General features: G+C 38.3%; 1 protein-coding gene across 1 annotated transcript in view; it reads left to right on the top strand.

The window, feature by feature from the left end:
• Nucleotides 1-14,657, top strand: part of LOC131192129 (A.superbus venom factor 1) — an 81,865-nt gene extending 67,208 nt beyond the window's left edge. Inside the window, exons 32-40 of the mRNA XM_058170976.1 lie at nucleotides 2,801-2,855; nucleotides 4,051-4,138; nucleotides 4,676-4,765; nucleotides 7,196-7,301; nucleotides 9,717-9,806; nucleotides 9,969-10,052; nucleotides 11,407-11,490; nucleotides 12,789-12,924; nucleotides 14,353-14,657. Of these exons, the coding sequence (XP_058026959.1) occupies nucleotides 2,801-2,855; nucleotides 4,051-4,138; nucleotides 4,676-4,765; nucleotides 7,196-7,301; nucleotides 9,717-9,806; nucleotides 9,969-10,052; nucleotides 11,407-11,490; nucleotides 12,789-12,924; nucleotides 14,353-14,494 (875 nt within the window). The 3' untranslated portion in view covers nucleotides 14,495-14,657. The remainder of the gene's footprint in view (nucleotides 1-2,800; nucleotides 2,856-4,050; nucleotides 4,139-4,675; nucleotides 4,766-7,195; nucleotides 7,302-9,716; nucleotides 9,807-9,968; nucleotides 10,053-11,406; nucleotides 11,491-12,788; nucleotides 12,925-14,352) is intronic.
• The last annotated feature ends 209 nt before the right edge of the window (nucleotides 14,658-14,866 follow it).

Genomic DNA, 14,866 nt, shown 5'->3' with positions numbered 1-14,866 from the left:
TCTTTACGCTTAAGGGCTCCTCTTGTCACCCTTTGCTCTTGTGGTTCCTCTAATACTGGCAGCAATAAAGGCTCTTGGGTCACCACGCCTTCTTGAGTCTCTTGAAGTTTTCTATCACTTCTATTTCGACTTTCAAAACTGTAGAAAGAAAATCCTTTGCCTTTAAAACAGTGTCAATTCTATATCTCCTTCCTTGATAGAATAGTGTCAGTCCAACTGGCACCTCCCATCTGAATTGAATCTGATGTTTTTAAGTTCTTGTGTAAAAAGCAAATTCCTTCCTGTCTCTTAACATCTTTGAAGGAATCTCTTTCAACACCTTCAACTCCTGTTCTCCAATTTTTAAAGTTGTCTGATATGAAACTTGCAGAATTTGATTTCTCATAGTCCTTTTCACAAAATAAACCACAATGTCCCGAGGAAGCTTTCTCTGTCTTGCAATCCAAGAATTAACTCTATATATTTTATCAATTTGGTAAGCTACCTCTTGGGGTCCGCTTCAATAAATTCAGCCAATGCTTCTGATATAATTTTTCTTAAGTCTTCTCACGCTCTTCTCGCATACCACGAATTCTAAGAGCTCCTTCCATAAGTTTATATTGTAATATCACAACCTGATCTTCATTTTGATCCACTTTTTTCTGAACACCTTTCATTTCATCTTCTAAATACTTATTTGACTGAGAGATCTGTTGCATTTCCACTTCCAATCCTTCAATTTTTTTACTCAGACCTTGAACTGCCATAAGAATATCTTCTTATTTTTGCATTAAAATTCTCCATCATCTCTTTTTGCCTATCTTCAGAAAGTTTTAATTGTTCTTTCAATATTTCCTCAAGACTTGGTTCAGATCCCTTCTTCCAGAAGGCTTTAAAGGTTTAGCTGCCATTCTGTCTTCAAAAGAATCAGGAATTCAAACTTAATAACTCTCCTTCCTCCTTTCAGTATAAAAAACTCCGTTTGTAACAATCCACAAGTAACGCTGCTTCATCGTACTAAAAAATTTTACTTTCACTTTTAGACGCCATTTTAAAAGTCAATTAATCAAAGACAAAGAAAGGTTTCAAATTTCAAAAAGGGAGTCGGTACTTGCCGTGCTGATTCTACATCAAAGTTCGAACGCTTGTGAAATTCCCGTCTGCTTGGAATATCAATCAATTTAATAAGTTCTCTAGAGCAGAAGCAACATTCCTCTCCTTTTCCCTGATAAAAACAGGGGCGTGCTGAAGTTGGAAGGAGTGGAATTCGGTGGGGTCATAAATCCAGGAAAATTCGCTCTTAAGAGCAAACCCCCTGTCAGACCTGCCACTCTTCCACAATTCTGATAATCTCTTTCACCCAGAGATTATGCTAAGCTCAGTGAACAGTGATTTATTTTCTGTTTCACTGACTTTTACAATCTTCTAACACGGAGTGCTCTGTTTGAGCACCCAGCAGGAGGGTGACGTCACTGGAGCCCTTACTTAAAAAAAGATCTTGATAACATTGAGCAAGAGACTGGCAACAAAAATGGTGCAAAACCTAAAGGACAAAACATAATAGGAGAGAGTGGAGGAACTGAATATATGTACAGCCTGGATAACAGAAGGGATAGGGGCAGTAGTGGGTTTCAAACCCCAGTGCTACCGGTTCGCTATTGATAGTGCGTGGGCGCTCATGCTCGATTCGCGAATGTGTGGTGCTTCTGTGCACGCGCAGAGCATTTTTGATGACGTCTGGGTAAGTGGGCGGAGCCTCCCGCCACTGGTTCGCCTGAATCTGGGCGAACTGGGAGCAACCCATCACTGGATAGGGGGGACATGATCAAAATCTTTAAATATATTAAGGGAATGAATAAGGTTCTAGAAGGAAGTATTTTCAATATTATACAAAAATCAAGAACATAGGGGCATAACCTATAACTGACAGGAAGGAAGTTCAAAAGTAATGTTAGAAAGTATTACTTCACAGAAAGAGTAGTGGAAACTTGGAACCAACTTCCAGCAGAGTTAGTAGGTCAGTCATCAGTAACTAAGTTTAAACATGCTTGAGATAGACACATATTCATTATCCAACAAAAAATAAAATATACAATTAAAAATAAACAAACAAAAACCCCAGTTTCAATGGACCACTAAGTCTTTTTCTGCCACCAGTTTTCTATTTTTCTAGGATAAACAATAATACACACACACAAACACTGCATTAACATACATGTACAATAGCAATTACTGTAGATGTAAAGAAAAAACATAAATCTGGTTCTTGAAAAATGATGGATGAGAGTTTTTTTTACACCCAGGTAAAATGGGTGTAAATTCCTAGCTCACACACCTTACAACCTACACAACCAGTTCTTCAATTATTGAAATTTGATCTGCATTTGAATTTATTATTCTTTGTTTAAACCAGTGGTAGGTTGCTCCCAGTTCGGTCCGGTTCTATAGAACCGGTAGTAAAACCGGCGGAAGACTCCGCCCACCCCGACGTCATCATGGCTCTGCCCCGACATCATCATGGGTGATCTGCTTATGCACAAAAGCTTCTGTGCATGTGCAGAAGCATGCACATGCACTCCCATTGCGAACCGGTAGTGAAGGTAAGTGGAACCACCCCTGGTTTAAACGTTCCCCATTCACTTCTTTCAAGACTTCTTTCAAAACCCAATCAATTATAGAAATTGAAAGTAAAAACAATTAGATTAATGCCATAATATCAAGAAGATATTATGGCCAGTTGGACAATCAAATTTTTCACTTAAAAAAGCTGCTAAAAATTTGTGCCGAGTTTGATTTTCCCCCTTTCTTTTGTAATTTTTAGACTTAAAACAGGCAAAGGGAGCCAAGGGAGCCCTCAAGCTTAAAATCTGCACTAGGTAAGAACGCTGAATGTTAAAGAAAACTTTGGATTGTAACTGAATATTTAGAGCAGCGGTTCTCAATCTGTGGGTCGTGACCCCATTGGGGGTCGAATGACAATTTGCCAGGGGTCGCCTAAGACCATCAGAAATATGGGAAGTATACTTGCGAGTCGAAGAATCCCGAATTCGGCTTCAGGCGCGATGAATTAAAAAAGAGAGAAATCTTTGTTCTGATGTCTCCCTCTCAAGCCAGCTGCAATCACTCCCAATCGCTAGCCTAATCTGGCTTCAGGCGCGATAAACTTAATACAGGAGGTGTCTCCGCTTTAATGCCTCCGTCCTCAAGGCAATTGCAAGCAGTTCAGATTGCTAGCCAATATGGCTTCAGGCGCGATAAATTAAAAAAAATAGTTTGCCGCTTTTTCCCCCCTTCTGCGGCTGCTGAGGCGTGCTGAGATCACTGCCTAAAAAAACTAATTTTATGGTTGGGGTTGCCACATCGTGGGGAATTGTATTAAAGGGGTCGCAGCACTATAAAGGTTGAGAACCACTGATTTAGAGTAATAACCTGAAGAAGCATTTGTGTTACTTTTCAAGAAAATAGTTATACTTTTCCGAGCTTTACACTTTACCTCTGCTTGTATATTGATCTGTTTTCTGTGCACCATCCCAATTTGTAACATTTTGTTGTTGGTGGATGAAACAAAGAGCAGGATTTAAGTCACTGCTGGTCCTTCAGACTGATTTAGGGATGTAGAAATTGCAATATGCTACAGCAAGATGGCCAGTACATGAATGGGAAACCTCCAGGGGGCTCTAGACTTAGAAGTTGAGAAAAATATCCCAGGAGAAGGTAATGGCAAATACATTCCATGTTCATAGGAAAAGTCCACAAACTTGTTCATGAATCCATCAGACGTTGAACTGCACTCAAGACAACTATAGAGTGAGACTGATAGGCCTTCAGTTTGGTTTTACCATTTAAAGAACAAAAATACATTCCATTTTATGTCTTAATGCTTCTGACTCAGTTTTCATTCAAAATCATGAACCCTGTAAAAGCATTCATGAAAATTGATTTGTGAGTTAGGAGCACGTACATTGTAGTGGCTCACGTGCCAGATTTATCGATCGTTAGACTTCTCCCCTTCAAGATGAAACATTTTGAAAAATCCATCTTTGGTAATTTTTTCTCCATTCTTGATTTTAGGTATCTGGGAGATGTTGATTCTACAATGACAATAATTGATATTTCTATGTTGACTGGTTTTCTCCCTGATGCTGAAGACCTTACAAGGGTAGGCAAGCTTTGCATGGGGCTTGAAATGGATGTTTCTATAGTTCTGAAGATGCTGATTTAGAGAATGTGTTATAGTTAATCATTTGCCTATATGGTTAAAACTGCAGAGAGAATGAATGACTCTTCATTACCAATAAATGAATCAATACGACAGTTAATTTTATTTCAATGACACATAAAAGGCATTTTTTAAAAAAATCAGAAAGTCTTGTACTGAAGTCAAGGTTATTTTAACTTTTAAGTATTTTAACTTTCTTGGTGTTGACTTCTATATTGACCCAGAATTTGACTGTTGGAAGAATTTGATTTGTACAAGGCTGTATGGAATTTCTTTGGCAAATTACTAATATTAAAACTCTTTTTGGCTGTCTCAAAGTTTCTCAGATGTACATCCTGGGAACCTTGAAAATACTTTCAGATTTTGCTATAAATGTAACACAGTGCCAGTACAAATGGCTTCAGTTATCTGCAGTTCCATGTATTTGAATCATCTGCAACTCCTGAAGTCAATATCATCTTTTCTTTCATTTTTTAGCTTTCTAAAGGAGTCGACAGATATATCTCCAAGTTTGAAATTGACAATAATATGGCTCAGAAAGGAACTGTTGTCATTTACTTAGACAAGGTAAATACGTATGGAATCAATTTCATGGTTGGTTACCGTATATACTCGAATATAAGCCGATCCGAGTATAAGCCGAGGTCCCCAATTTTACCCCAAAAACTGGGGTAAACTGGGGACTCGAGTATAAGCCGAGGGTGGGAAATGAGGCACCTACCGGTTGGGGAAACCCTCCCTCCCTCAGCTGAGAAGGCTGGCGGCCCCGCCCGCCTCTCTCACTGCACCGCAGGGCTTCCGTCCGCAAAATGTGAAAAAGAAAAAAACCTCGAGTATAAGCCGTATATACTCGAGTATAAGCCGAGGGGCTTTAAAAAAAAAACAACTCGAGTATAAGCCGTATAGACCCGAGTATAAGCCGAGGGGAAGTTTTTCAGCACAAAAAACGTGCTGAAAAACTCGGCTTATACTCGAGTATATACGGTACTTGGTTTGCTAGGCAAACACTGAAGTGTGTTATACTGAAAATGATAGTGTGTATATTCAGCAAAATATATCTACATAATTCATCGTTGATTGTAACAGATCATATATCTAGTAAGAAACAGATATAATAATCTCTTGCATTATATTTAAAGATCACATTTTTGCTACCTCCTGTCTGTTTTCCATGATTGCAGTGATGTGCGTGCCACCAGTTCTTGAGCCAGCAAACATATGCTAGTCCAAATTATGCTTCCAATCTCTATTCTGCTATAATAATGAGGGTGATGAATGGCACTGTCTTGGTAGATTCCTTGAGTTTTCTTTTCTCTTCCACCAAGCACCATCTGTCTTTGGGAAACAACTTCAGTCACTCCCCCTAACAGGTTTAGTGGATACTTAGAACAGCATATCTTGCCACCTATCAGATGGCCTGACTTACAAATGGCAGATGGGTATATTGGGTAGAGAGAAGCATGGGGTGAGCTAATACACCCCATCATTTTGAAATCTCAAGCCTGGCCTGATATATGTCTTTTTTGTTATTTGTGAACACAGCTCTAACACCTTCCTGAAAGAGATAAATATGGTTAATGAATAGCCTAGCTCACCAGTTAAAGGCATGGAGGGGAGTGCAGGTTGAAATAGGAAGGCGTAATTGATAACGAGAGAGCTACATCCCTGACTAATGCTGCAATAGGATGATGGTGCCCAAATAATGATGGTATCCAAGCAACATCCAAAACATCGAGTTCCGACCTGCAGCACCCGAAGTAACCAGGGAACAGCCAAGGAGAACTAGCACGCTAGAACTGACTATCAGAGTTGTGGGATTATTATTGTGTTCTCTATGTAAATTCTAGCAGTCATCCTGATAAAAGCATCTTGCATTGATAATTAGAGATTCTGGGCCTTTCTCCACTTGCACTTAATTCCAGTACAAGCAAATCTTGGCCAGTACTTGCTTTCTGCTATACCTCTATATTAGAGGCTGGCCGGGGGGCAGAGGGTGGAAGTGGGGATGGTTCTGTGTGAATGACAGGGACATGCACACACAGCTCCATTTGCGCAAGTGGCATGCACGCACACACAAATGGAGCATGCATACACATGCTCACCCACTGCTTGCACAGATGGGGATGCGCGCACACTCACCTCCCATTTCTGCAACCCAGTTCCGAATGGTTCAAGGAATCTCTGCTCTATATAGTTCCTGCATCTTGTTCACAGTTTCTTGTTAAGACAGCCTGAAGGGATCTTTCCTTGAACCCCTGTCGAAACAGTATTTTCCCCTTCATGCAATCACTGCTCAAGAGGATCTTCAATTAATGTGAAATTAGCCTTCAGCACCTATTCTCTTGGAGGGCGGGAGGGTCCAGTGATTTAATAGAGGGGCAACAGGGGCAAGATGGGAACTGGCAATGGGCTTAGCCAATTTTGTGCCAGTGTAGTTTCCTGCTGACTCAAAACGGGGAAGACAGCACTTTATCTGGGCACTGGGGGAACTTTGGATATTAAAAAAGAAGCATGAAATATAAATAGATTAATTAATTAACAATAAGAAGATATGACAGAATTGTTTTAATACTCTAACTTTTGACCAGTATTTTCTGTGACACCATTTCAACCTGCTGCTCCTCTCCATATATGAACCTTTTCCATTGCTAACCTTTATTCTGTGCAACTTGGACAGACTCATAGAACTTAGTCCTTCAATCAGTGGGTCAAACTTGAGCACCCAGCTTGGAATAAGTTTCTTTGAAGTTATACAATTTTATTTTATTTATTTCATAATTATGTTTGTATAGTGACAGGAACTCACCCTGTCCCACGATACTACCAGGCCTTGAATTGATGGAGTGTCGACCCATTTCTGGGCAGCAGATCCAGCATCCTTATCCAGCTGCTGCACCACTGCATCTGTGGTTATACAGATGGAACTTCTATAAAAAATCCTTATTACCTCCATGGGCAAACTAGCACTCACAAAATTGTCTTTTCTCTCCATCCCAGGTCTCCCACTTGGAGGAGGAATGCCTGCAATTTAAGATTCACAAGCATTTTGAAGTTGGCTTCATTCAGCCAGGATCAGTCAAGGTGTACAGCTACTACAATCTAGGTAATGGCAGACGTATTGAACACCATTTAACATACTGGCACTTGGCAAAATTAGGCAAAAATACCCAACAATAATTGATATTTTATAAAATATTTGTGACTTTCCAAAAGTCTCTTTATACCTATTTTATAAAGACTGAAGTGAAGAATGAATCGCTTGAGAATGTTGGAAGTTATTGACACAGAGCTCTATATAGTATTTTGGTTGCCTTCTGGCATGAGTTTCCTTTGCTTGCCTCCTGAAGAGCATAAATCAAAGCTAGTGGGGTCTAAAACAACTCATTGCAGCCAACTTGCCATGGCCATCTTGCTATGGCCAACTTACTGCGGCCAACCTGCCACAGCCAACTCGCCATGGCACAACTCACTGTGGAGCAAGAGTTACATTAATATCAAAGAAATGGTGGAATAGAATCCTTAAAGGATGCAAAAGGAGGGACAAAATGAAATGTGAATGACAAAAAATAATTCTTAAATTATTTGAAATAATTAAATTGAAATGTTGAATTGTCCCACAGTGAGTTGTCCTGTGGTGAGTTGGCCGCAGTAAGTTGGCCATGGCAAATTGGCTGTGGCAAGTTGTTCCATTCTGAAGCCAGTGACACAAAGATCCTATTTTTCTCTGGTCTGGTGAGCAACGTGATGCTCATCTTAGAGAAAAAAAGTGATACTGAGACTTAGGAAGCTAAGCTTATCCTGGCTGAGGAAGAGTTTTGCCATTCTAATTAATATTTTGAAAGTTCATTATCATTTTTATTTCTGAATAGCATTTTCAGTGCAGCTCTTTAACCACAAAAATAATGCTATTTTAGAGAAAATTATCTGTAAAATCTAGACAATATTCCAAAAAGGTATTTGTTTGGACAAAAATTCCCAAATGCATACACATCTATAAAATATTAAATGTTTAAAATATAAAACAACTGTTTAAAAAATCCAACTAATCATTTTTGCAAAGTTGGAAACCCAAAACTGACAAATTCAGTTTTGTTGGCAGGACAGATCAATGGATTATGCTTTAATTTCAGGAGAGGATGTGCTCACTCAAGACATTCTGCTGTACAAAGCATTTGCACTGATTTTGCATGTAGGTGCAACCCAAAGATTGCTTGCTGTGTCACAGAGATACCTAATTTACCTGGAAGGTCAATTTGTCCCCATTTGATCTCATTCTTGCTAGGTCTTGTTAAATTCAGTGAAAATGCAAGATTATTGGCCTGTAAACTCACTTATAAAGCATCTGTAGTCCTCACTTACAATGGCCATGGGACACTGCAATTGTTCAAAGGCACAATGGTGCTAAAAAGTAAATTGTGACCAATCTTTGCATTCACAACCATTGTAGAATCCCTCAGTCATGTGATTGTTTCTTTGAAACTAGCATACATATTTGCTTGCAACAATACTCTACAATTTGGAAGGTGGAAATAAAATTGTAAGTTATAGTCATGTTATTTTTCACATAGCAACTGCATCTCTTTGCTTAACAACCAAATGGGAAATAAGTTCATAAAGCCAATTATAGTCACACAATTTTCTGATTAGCGACCAAGTTGTCACTAAGTTGTGATCACTAAGTGAGGACTATAATAATACTCTATTGGTATTGGTATTACTAATACCAGAGCCAAGGTATTATATGCAATGTTGCACAGAAGCTCCCTAAAATTGAAGACTTTAATACTAGGAGGCGTTGGTTTTATAACAGATCATATGAATCATGAATACAGGTAGTCTTCTGGCAAAAACCCTTCTGTTTTGATAAACCGGATTCAGACTTTCAACCACATGGTTTGCTTAATGACCATGTGCTTAGATAACAACTGCAGTAACTCACTTACCGACCATAATTGAAATGATTATAAAATTGAATCTGGACATGTGAAGATTCAACTTACAACAGCAATGACTTATGTCCAGAATTCAGGGCCCAATTGTGGTCATAAGTTGAGGACTACCTATAGTCTATTTTATACTGTCAAAAAGTGGCATGTACAGGAGTCATCAAGGGGGATTAGGATGACAAAAGTAAACATTGTGTTGTCACACCACAAATTAATTGTGGCATCACCTGTATGCTCAAAGCTGGCAATGAAATGCCATTTGACAAAAGGAGCAGAATTCTACAGATGTCCATGTTCCAACTTACTAACTCCATTATATAATAGGATATCCTCTCTTACATTTCTTGTTGCATTGTAGGGCTCTGTGCTTCTCAGGTAAATGCTTAACAAAACTCAGTCACCCAACCAACATTCTTGATAAGTTTCCATTGCCTTGTCAGGTCAGACATGCCCCAAATTTGAAATCTCCTTGAGAAAATGAGTTACTCTTTGTTCTTCTAAATAATTATATCTATAGTCATCATAGATTTATTGATATGACATATGGACTTAACTTTTAATTCTTCCTTTAGATGAACAATGTTCCAAATTCTACCATCCAGATAAAGCAACAGGCCTTCTCAATAAGATATGTCATGGTAACATTTGCCGATGTGCAGAAGGTAAGTTGGAATAATTAAGTAAAGTTTGTATCTAAGCACCAAAATGAAAGATTTGGGGAAGAGATAGTATGGAATATTTTTCCCTAGCAATGTCTTTTAAATGAGAACATGTACCCTCAACAATCAATCCAACATGCTGTCTTCTCTTTTCCCTTCTTAAAGAAACCTGTTCCTTGCTCAACCAGCAGAAAAATATTGATCTTCAGTTACGAATTCAAAAAGCCTGCGAGCAAAATGTGGATTATGGTATTTATATTGTAGAATCTTATTAATAAGGTAGTGGTGTCTTTCATTATTAATGCTCTACTTCTAATTATCAAGAAGTCATGATTTGGAGCAGCCATTTTGAATTTATTCATAATAAGGTGGATTTTTTAACCCCCAGAATACACACCTTCGTCATGCAGTGATATTTTTCTAGTTAACATGGTGCTGCTTGTTAGTGTGTTATTTACCCTCCAGTGCAGCATATAACAATTAAGAGCTCCTAGAAATAGATCTGTATCAATGAGTAAGCAGAGCCCAAACATTGAGATTCAGAGAACATTTCCATGCTGCACACACTCACTGTTTTCACTCTCAATTCTTCAAAAAGCAACATGAAGCCAAAGTGCAGTAATCTGCATGGACCCAACTTCAAAACCCAGAGCTTGAACACTACATTGCTGTGAAGTGGAGTGAGGTGAAAGTTTTCACAAAAGGGGGAAAGGACTTCTTGGAAGCTTAGACCTGCGAGGTAGCCCAGACAGGAAGAGCAACCAGGCACATCAGCAGAATCTTTAGCATAAAGTTACATTAAACGGATTCGTGAAAACTGAAAGTATTTCTCCCATCCTCTTTTTCTAGTCTCTGGAAAACTAGGGAGGGTCTCCTCTAAAACACTTCCTATGTTTTTCCCACACCACAGAATGAGCTGCCTAGGTAGGCTGCATGCCTTCTTCTTGTCTCCCAAGGTCATTCCAACAAACCTGTATTGGTACCAGGGAATAACTTTGGGAGATGGCTAGACAAGGGGCAGCTTAGCCTATACAAAAGGAATTCAATTGCGGCAAATGTCTCCCAAAAGACCCTCTCTAGTTTCTTGGGCTGTAAAAGGGACAGGAAAGTAATGTACTTTCAGACTTGCCAGATTCTGTTAATGCAACCTTACAATAAAGTAATTTTAGTCCATCTGGCCATATTTCCTGTCTGGACTACCTCACATGACTGATAATAGTATCACACTCATAGAACCAGGGCACCTCAAGAGAAAATACACAATTTGCTTCCATGTACCCCACAGTGGAGCTAGTACTCAGTGGCCTCACCTGGAGGATTCTAGACTGCCACAAAGATCCAGCCTGGGGAATTGCCCATAGTCTAGGTGGAAACGTTAGCAGTACCTGTCCCAAAGGTGCTTTTCCAAAGGCAATTGGACTTTCTTGGTAAGAAAGGAAATCCAGTTTCCTTTTGGAAAAGCATCTTTGGGACAATCATGACCTGGGTGATTGGGAATCTCCATAGACAATTAGCAGCACCTGTGCCTCACTGATTATGCCACTCATGGTGAAAAATAATCAGCTGTTTTAATAAGTATTGTTTCTGTCTTTGTTCTCATAAGTCTACAAAACCAAGCTGCTTCGAATAGAAGAAAAAGATGGTAATGATATCTATGTCATGGAGGTTTTAGAAGTGATTAAAGCAGGTAAGAATTTTTCTCTGAAACAAACATTTTCTTTAAATTTGAAAGTTCATTTGAACCCTATTTGAAAGTTCACATTAGTCTATATAATTTGATGTAATTTGACTTATTCAATTTAAGCTCTTGAAGCTTTCTAGAGAAGGCCAGCAGGGTGGGAGTTACCGAGATATCGGGATAACTTCACCTACCTGCTGAATTTTCATCTCTATGGTCAGAATCTCAGTGTTTCCCAGAATTTTCCTTGAGTAAGAATGCTGTAGTTCTCTCAAAAAGTAAAAGAGGGCAGCCATTAAAAACCTCAAGTGTCAGTAGGACATATTTTATTGCACAGAAGCTTACATTTCTATGGAACAGTAAAGTATTTCCCATTGGCAGTCAGATAGAAGTTCTCTCAAAATGTGTATGAATTAATATTTCCCAAAAAATTTTGTAACACTTTAGGATTCATCATCCTCACAAATGGGTTTCAGTAATTCCTTCAAACTTCCCTTATTCATGAATTATCAAAAGAAATAATGGGATTTCAGTCTGCTTTCTTAAAACAAAGTCTCCCTTTTAATGCTTCTTGTTACAATAAGGATGCAAAAATAGATGCAGGTCTGGTGATTCTTTTGCTTGTAAGAAGAGCATGCCCTTAAATTGATCTCTTCACTCTTTTTCTATATTTTAAAGAGAGGAAACCTCTTATTCCTTATCATTATCATTGTTATTCAAACTCACCACAAGGTTTTTCTATACAGAATGTTTCTGTTTTAGATAAGGATTCAGGATTTTGTCTGTGAGGATGTGGAACTAGGGATGAGTTACATCACAAAAAGAGGGAGGAGCCATTTTTATCATTTTACCAGTGTTCTGTATCCTGATCAATCTGCTTCAGTGAATTAGAAGATCCTCCAACCAATGCGGGAAGGATCTGTTGTAGAGGGGCTGCCAATGGCCGTCCTTCCCTCTTTAAAAATGGCCTTCCTTTCACTTCTGTTGGTAGGAATCTTCCCTGGATGATCTGCAGGCAGATGAGGTTAGCCTGAAAAATGCTCTAGTACTGAGATAGAGAACTGATTTTTCAGGGTCAGGTGCTGCAGTATCTGTGTTGCCTATAATTGGCCTCTCTGAGGAAAAAGGTAGAGCTGAGAAGATGGTTTGTTTGCCCCAGGGTGATAAATATGGACCAATAGCAGGTGAAGAAAGGGCCAATGGACCCACTCAGCTATTCCCTCTTCTCTGGTTACTTAACATTACTTGCCAATGTAAGACTATAACACTTTTGAAATATTTATTCAGATTCTATCTAATTTCTACAGGTACTGATCGAAATCCACAAGCAAAGGCCCGCCAGTATGTAAGTCAAAGGAAATGCCAGGAGGCTCTGAATTTGAAGCTGGACAACAATTATTTGATCTGGGGTCTCAGTAGTGACCTGTGGCCCAAGAAAGATGAGTACGTATTTCACTATTTTTTTAATTTTCTAAAATTTTATAGACTTTGTTTTTCTGCTATCAGATCCATAGAACACCTAACAATATATTTACAGTACCATAGAATGTTGTGTTACATCTTTGAAAGCAATCATAATCTGAATCTTTTAATATCAAATAGCCATTCTTCTTCAGATTTATTGGATGTCACTTGTGTAGGTTAGTTGTGACATTGTAGGGAAGACTGGAATAACCTTAACTAGGATTTTTAGATTCCTTCATGTATGGATAGCACCATCTGCCCAACTAAAATTATCTGGGAATATCTAAAGCTTTTACTCAGATGCTTTAAGAGATCCATATGCTCTATGTCCTGCTGAAGAGCTGCGCTGGCCTAGAGGGGTCTTTTCTGTCACAACCTCAAGTTTCCCAGTGCATGCAGTTCAGGCCTGCAAGGATCCATACATGTGAGATCTTTCACTCAGCAAAGAATAAAAGTTGTCTTCATAACTTTGTTACTGTCTAGTGGTTGCCCAAATTTTTGCAGCCCAGAGCTATTAGTCCAATCATTTCATTTCACTTTGTACTGAATTATTTCCACCATTGTTTTTGTACAATTGTACAGACAATTCAGTTGGGGAAGGGTTGCATCTAGTTGTTCCTCTCTATACACTCAAACATATACATGAAAAAGAGTTGGTAGATTATCACTGTATGTTTAGTGATAATCTGTTGTTTTAGATGTTTTTGGAAACATCAAGGCTGATACTCCTTTACCTGAAGAAAATCAAAATACTGCTTGGTGATTTAACATTTCAAAGCAACATAAGGATTTTTCACACTTTTTCACACTTCTTAAAGTCTCCCTGAATTTAGGATTGTCTTAACTATCACAGGCCTGATGCATCTCTTATTCTCCTTGCTTGGTTGACTTTGAGAAGTTCTATCTGTGAGCCATTGGGTTTTTTTTCATTCCATTTGGGTTCCACAAACATACTTCTAAATTTTTGTTGATAATATACTGAATGCTTTTAGCATTCAGATCAAATTTTCTGTTATTTATATTAACTGAAATGTGTAAAGTTTTAGACAGGGGAGAAGCATGAGATAAAACTGATTTATCATTGAATTCGTTCATTCATTCATCACATCTATACTGTATACTGCCAAATCTTGCAACTCACAAGGGTGTCATGATAGCAATCATGTTTTATGGCAGGAACCATTTGAATTTTCCAGAATTCAGTAGAGGATTCAGATTTTAAGGAAAAGGAAAAGTTTCTTTTCTTATCCTAAAAACAAAATCTAAATTAAAATGTCATATTCATAGCATGAAATGATTAAAAATTATATTTGGAATCAATCCAAGCCAAGTACATTGTTCCAACAGGAGACAGTTGAACTAATTTTCTTGCAGGGCTGTTTTTAGCTATCCTGTTTCTCTTTCCAGTATTTCCTACCTCATTACAAAGAACACCTGGATTGAGAGATGGCCAAATGAAGATGAATGCCAGGATGAAGAATTCCAGAATTTGTGTGATGACTTTTCTCAGTTGTCCAACACACTGACTATTTTTGGCTGCCCTACTTAAAGTTTAGAAGAATCAATGATAGGAAGAATATGCTCAGAAGACAGATTTTTGAGCCAATACATATATGTTATTTTGCCTCTTGATTTTTTTAGTTTTTTTATCATTTTGCTCTGCTATTTTCTTTCAAAATTGTTTATACATAAAATAAATAATTGATTTCTTACTTTGATATCCTGTTGATTGTTAATAAGCAGTTGATATTTCAGGATTATTCTTTTTTTGTTCTTCTGATCCTTTTATTAATTGAAGTTCTTGGAGAAGATTAAAAAGTACAGTTTTAGTGATGGATGAGTTAGTGGGTGAATATTCACTGGGATAATAAGGTTGAGGGCAGGGGTGAAATCTAAAATTTTTTGCTACCTACTCTGTGGG

This window comes from Ahaetulla prasina, chromosome 2 (genome assembly GCF_028640845.1).
Source record: "Ahaetulla prasina isolate Xishuangbanna chromosome 2, ASM2864084v1, whole genome shotgun sequence".
NCBI lineage: Eukaryota > Metazoa > Chordata > Lepidosauria > Squamata > Colubridae > Ahaetulla > Ahaetulla prasina.
This window is presented reverse-complemented; position numbering and strand designations above follow the sequence as displayed.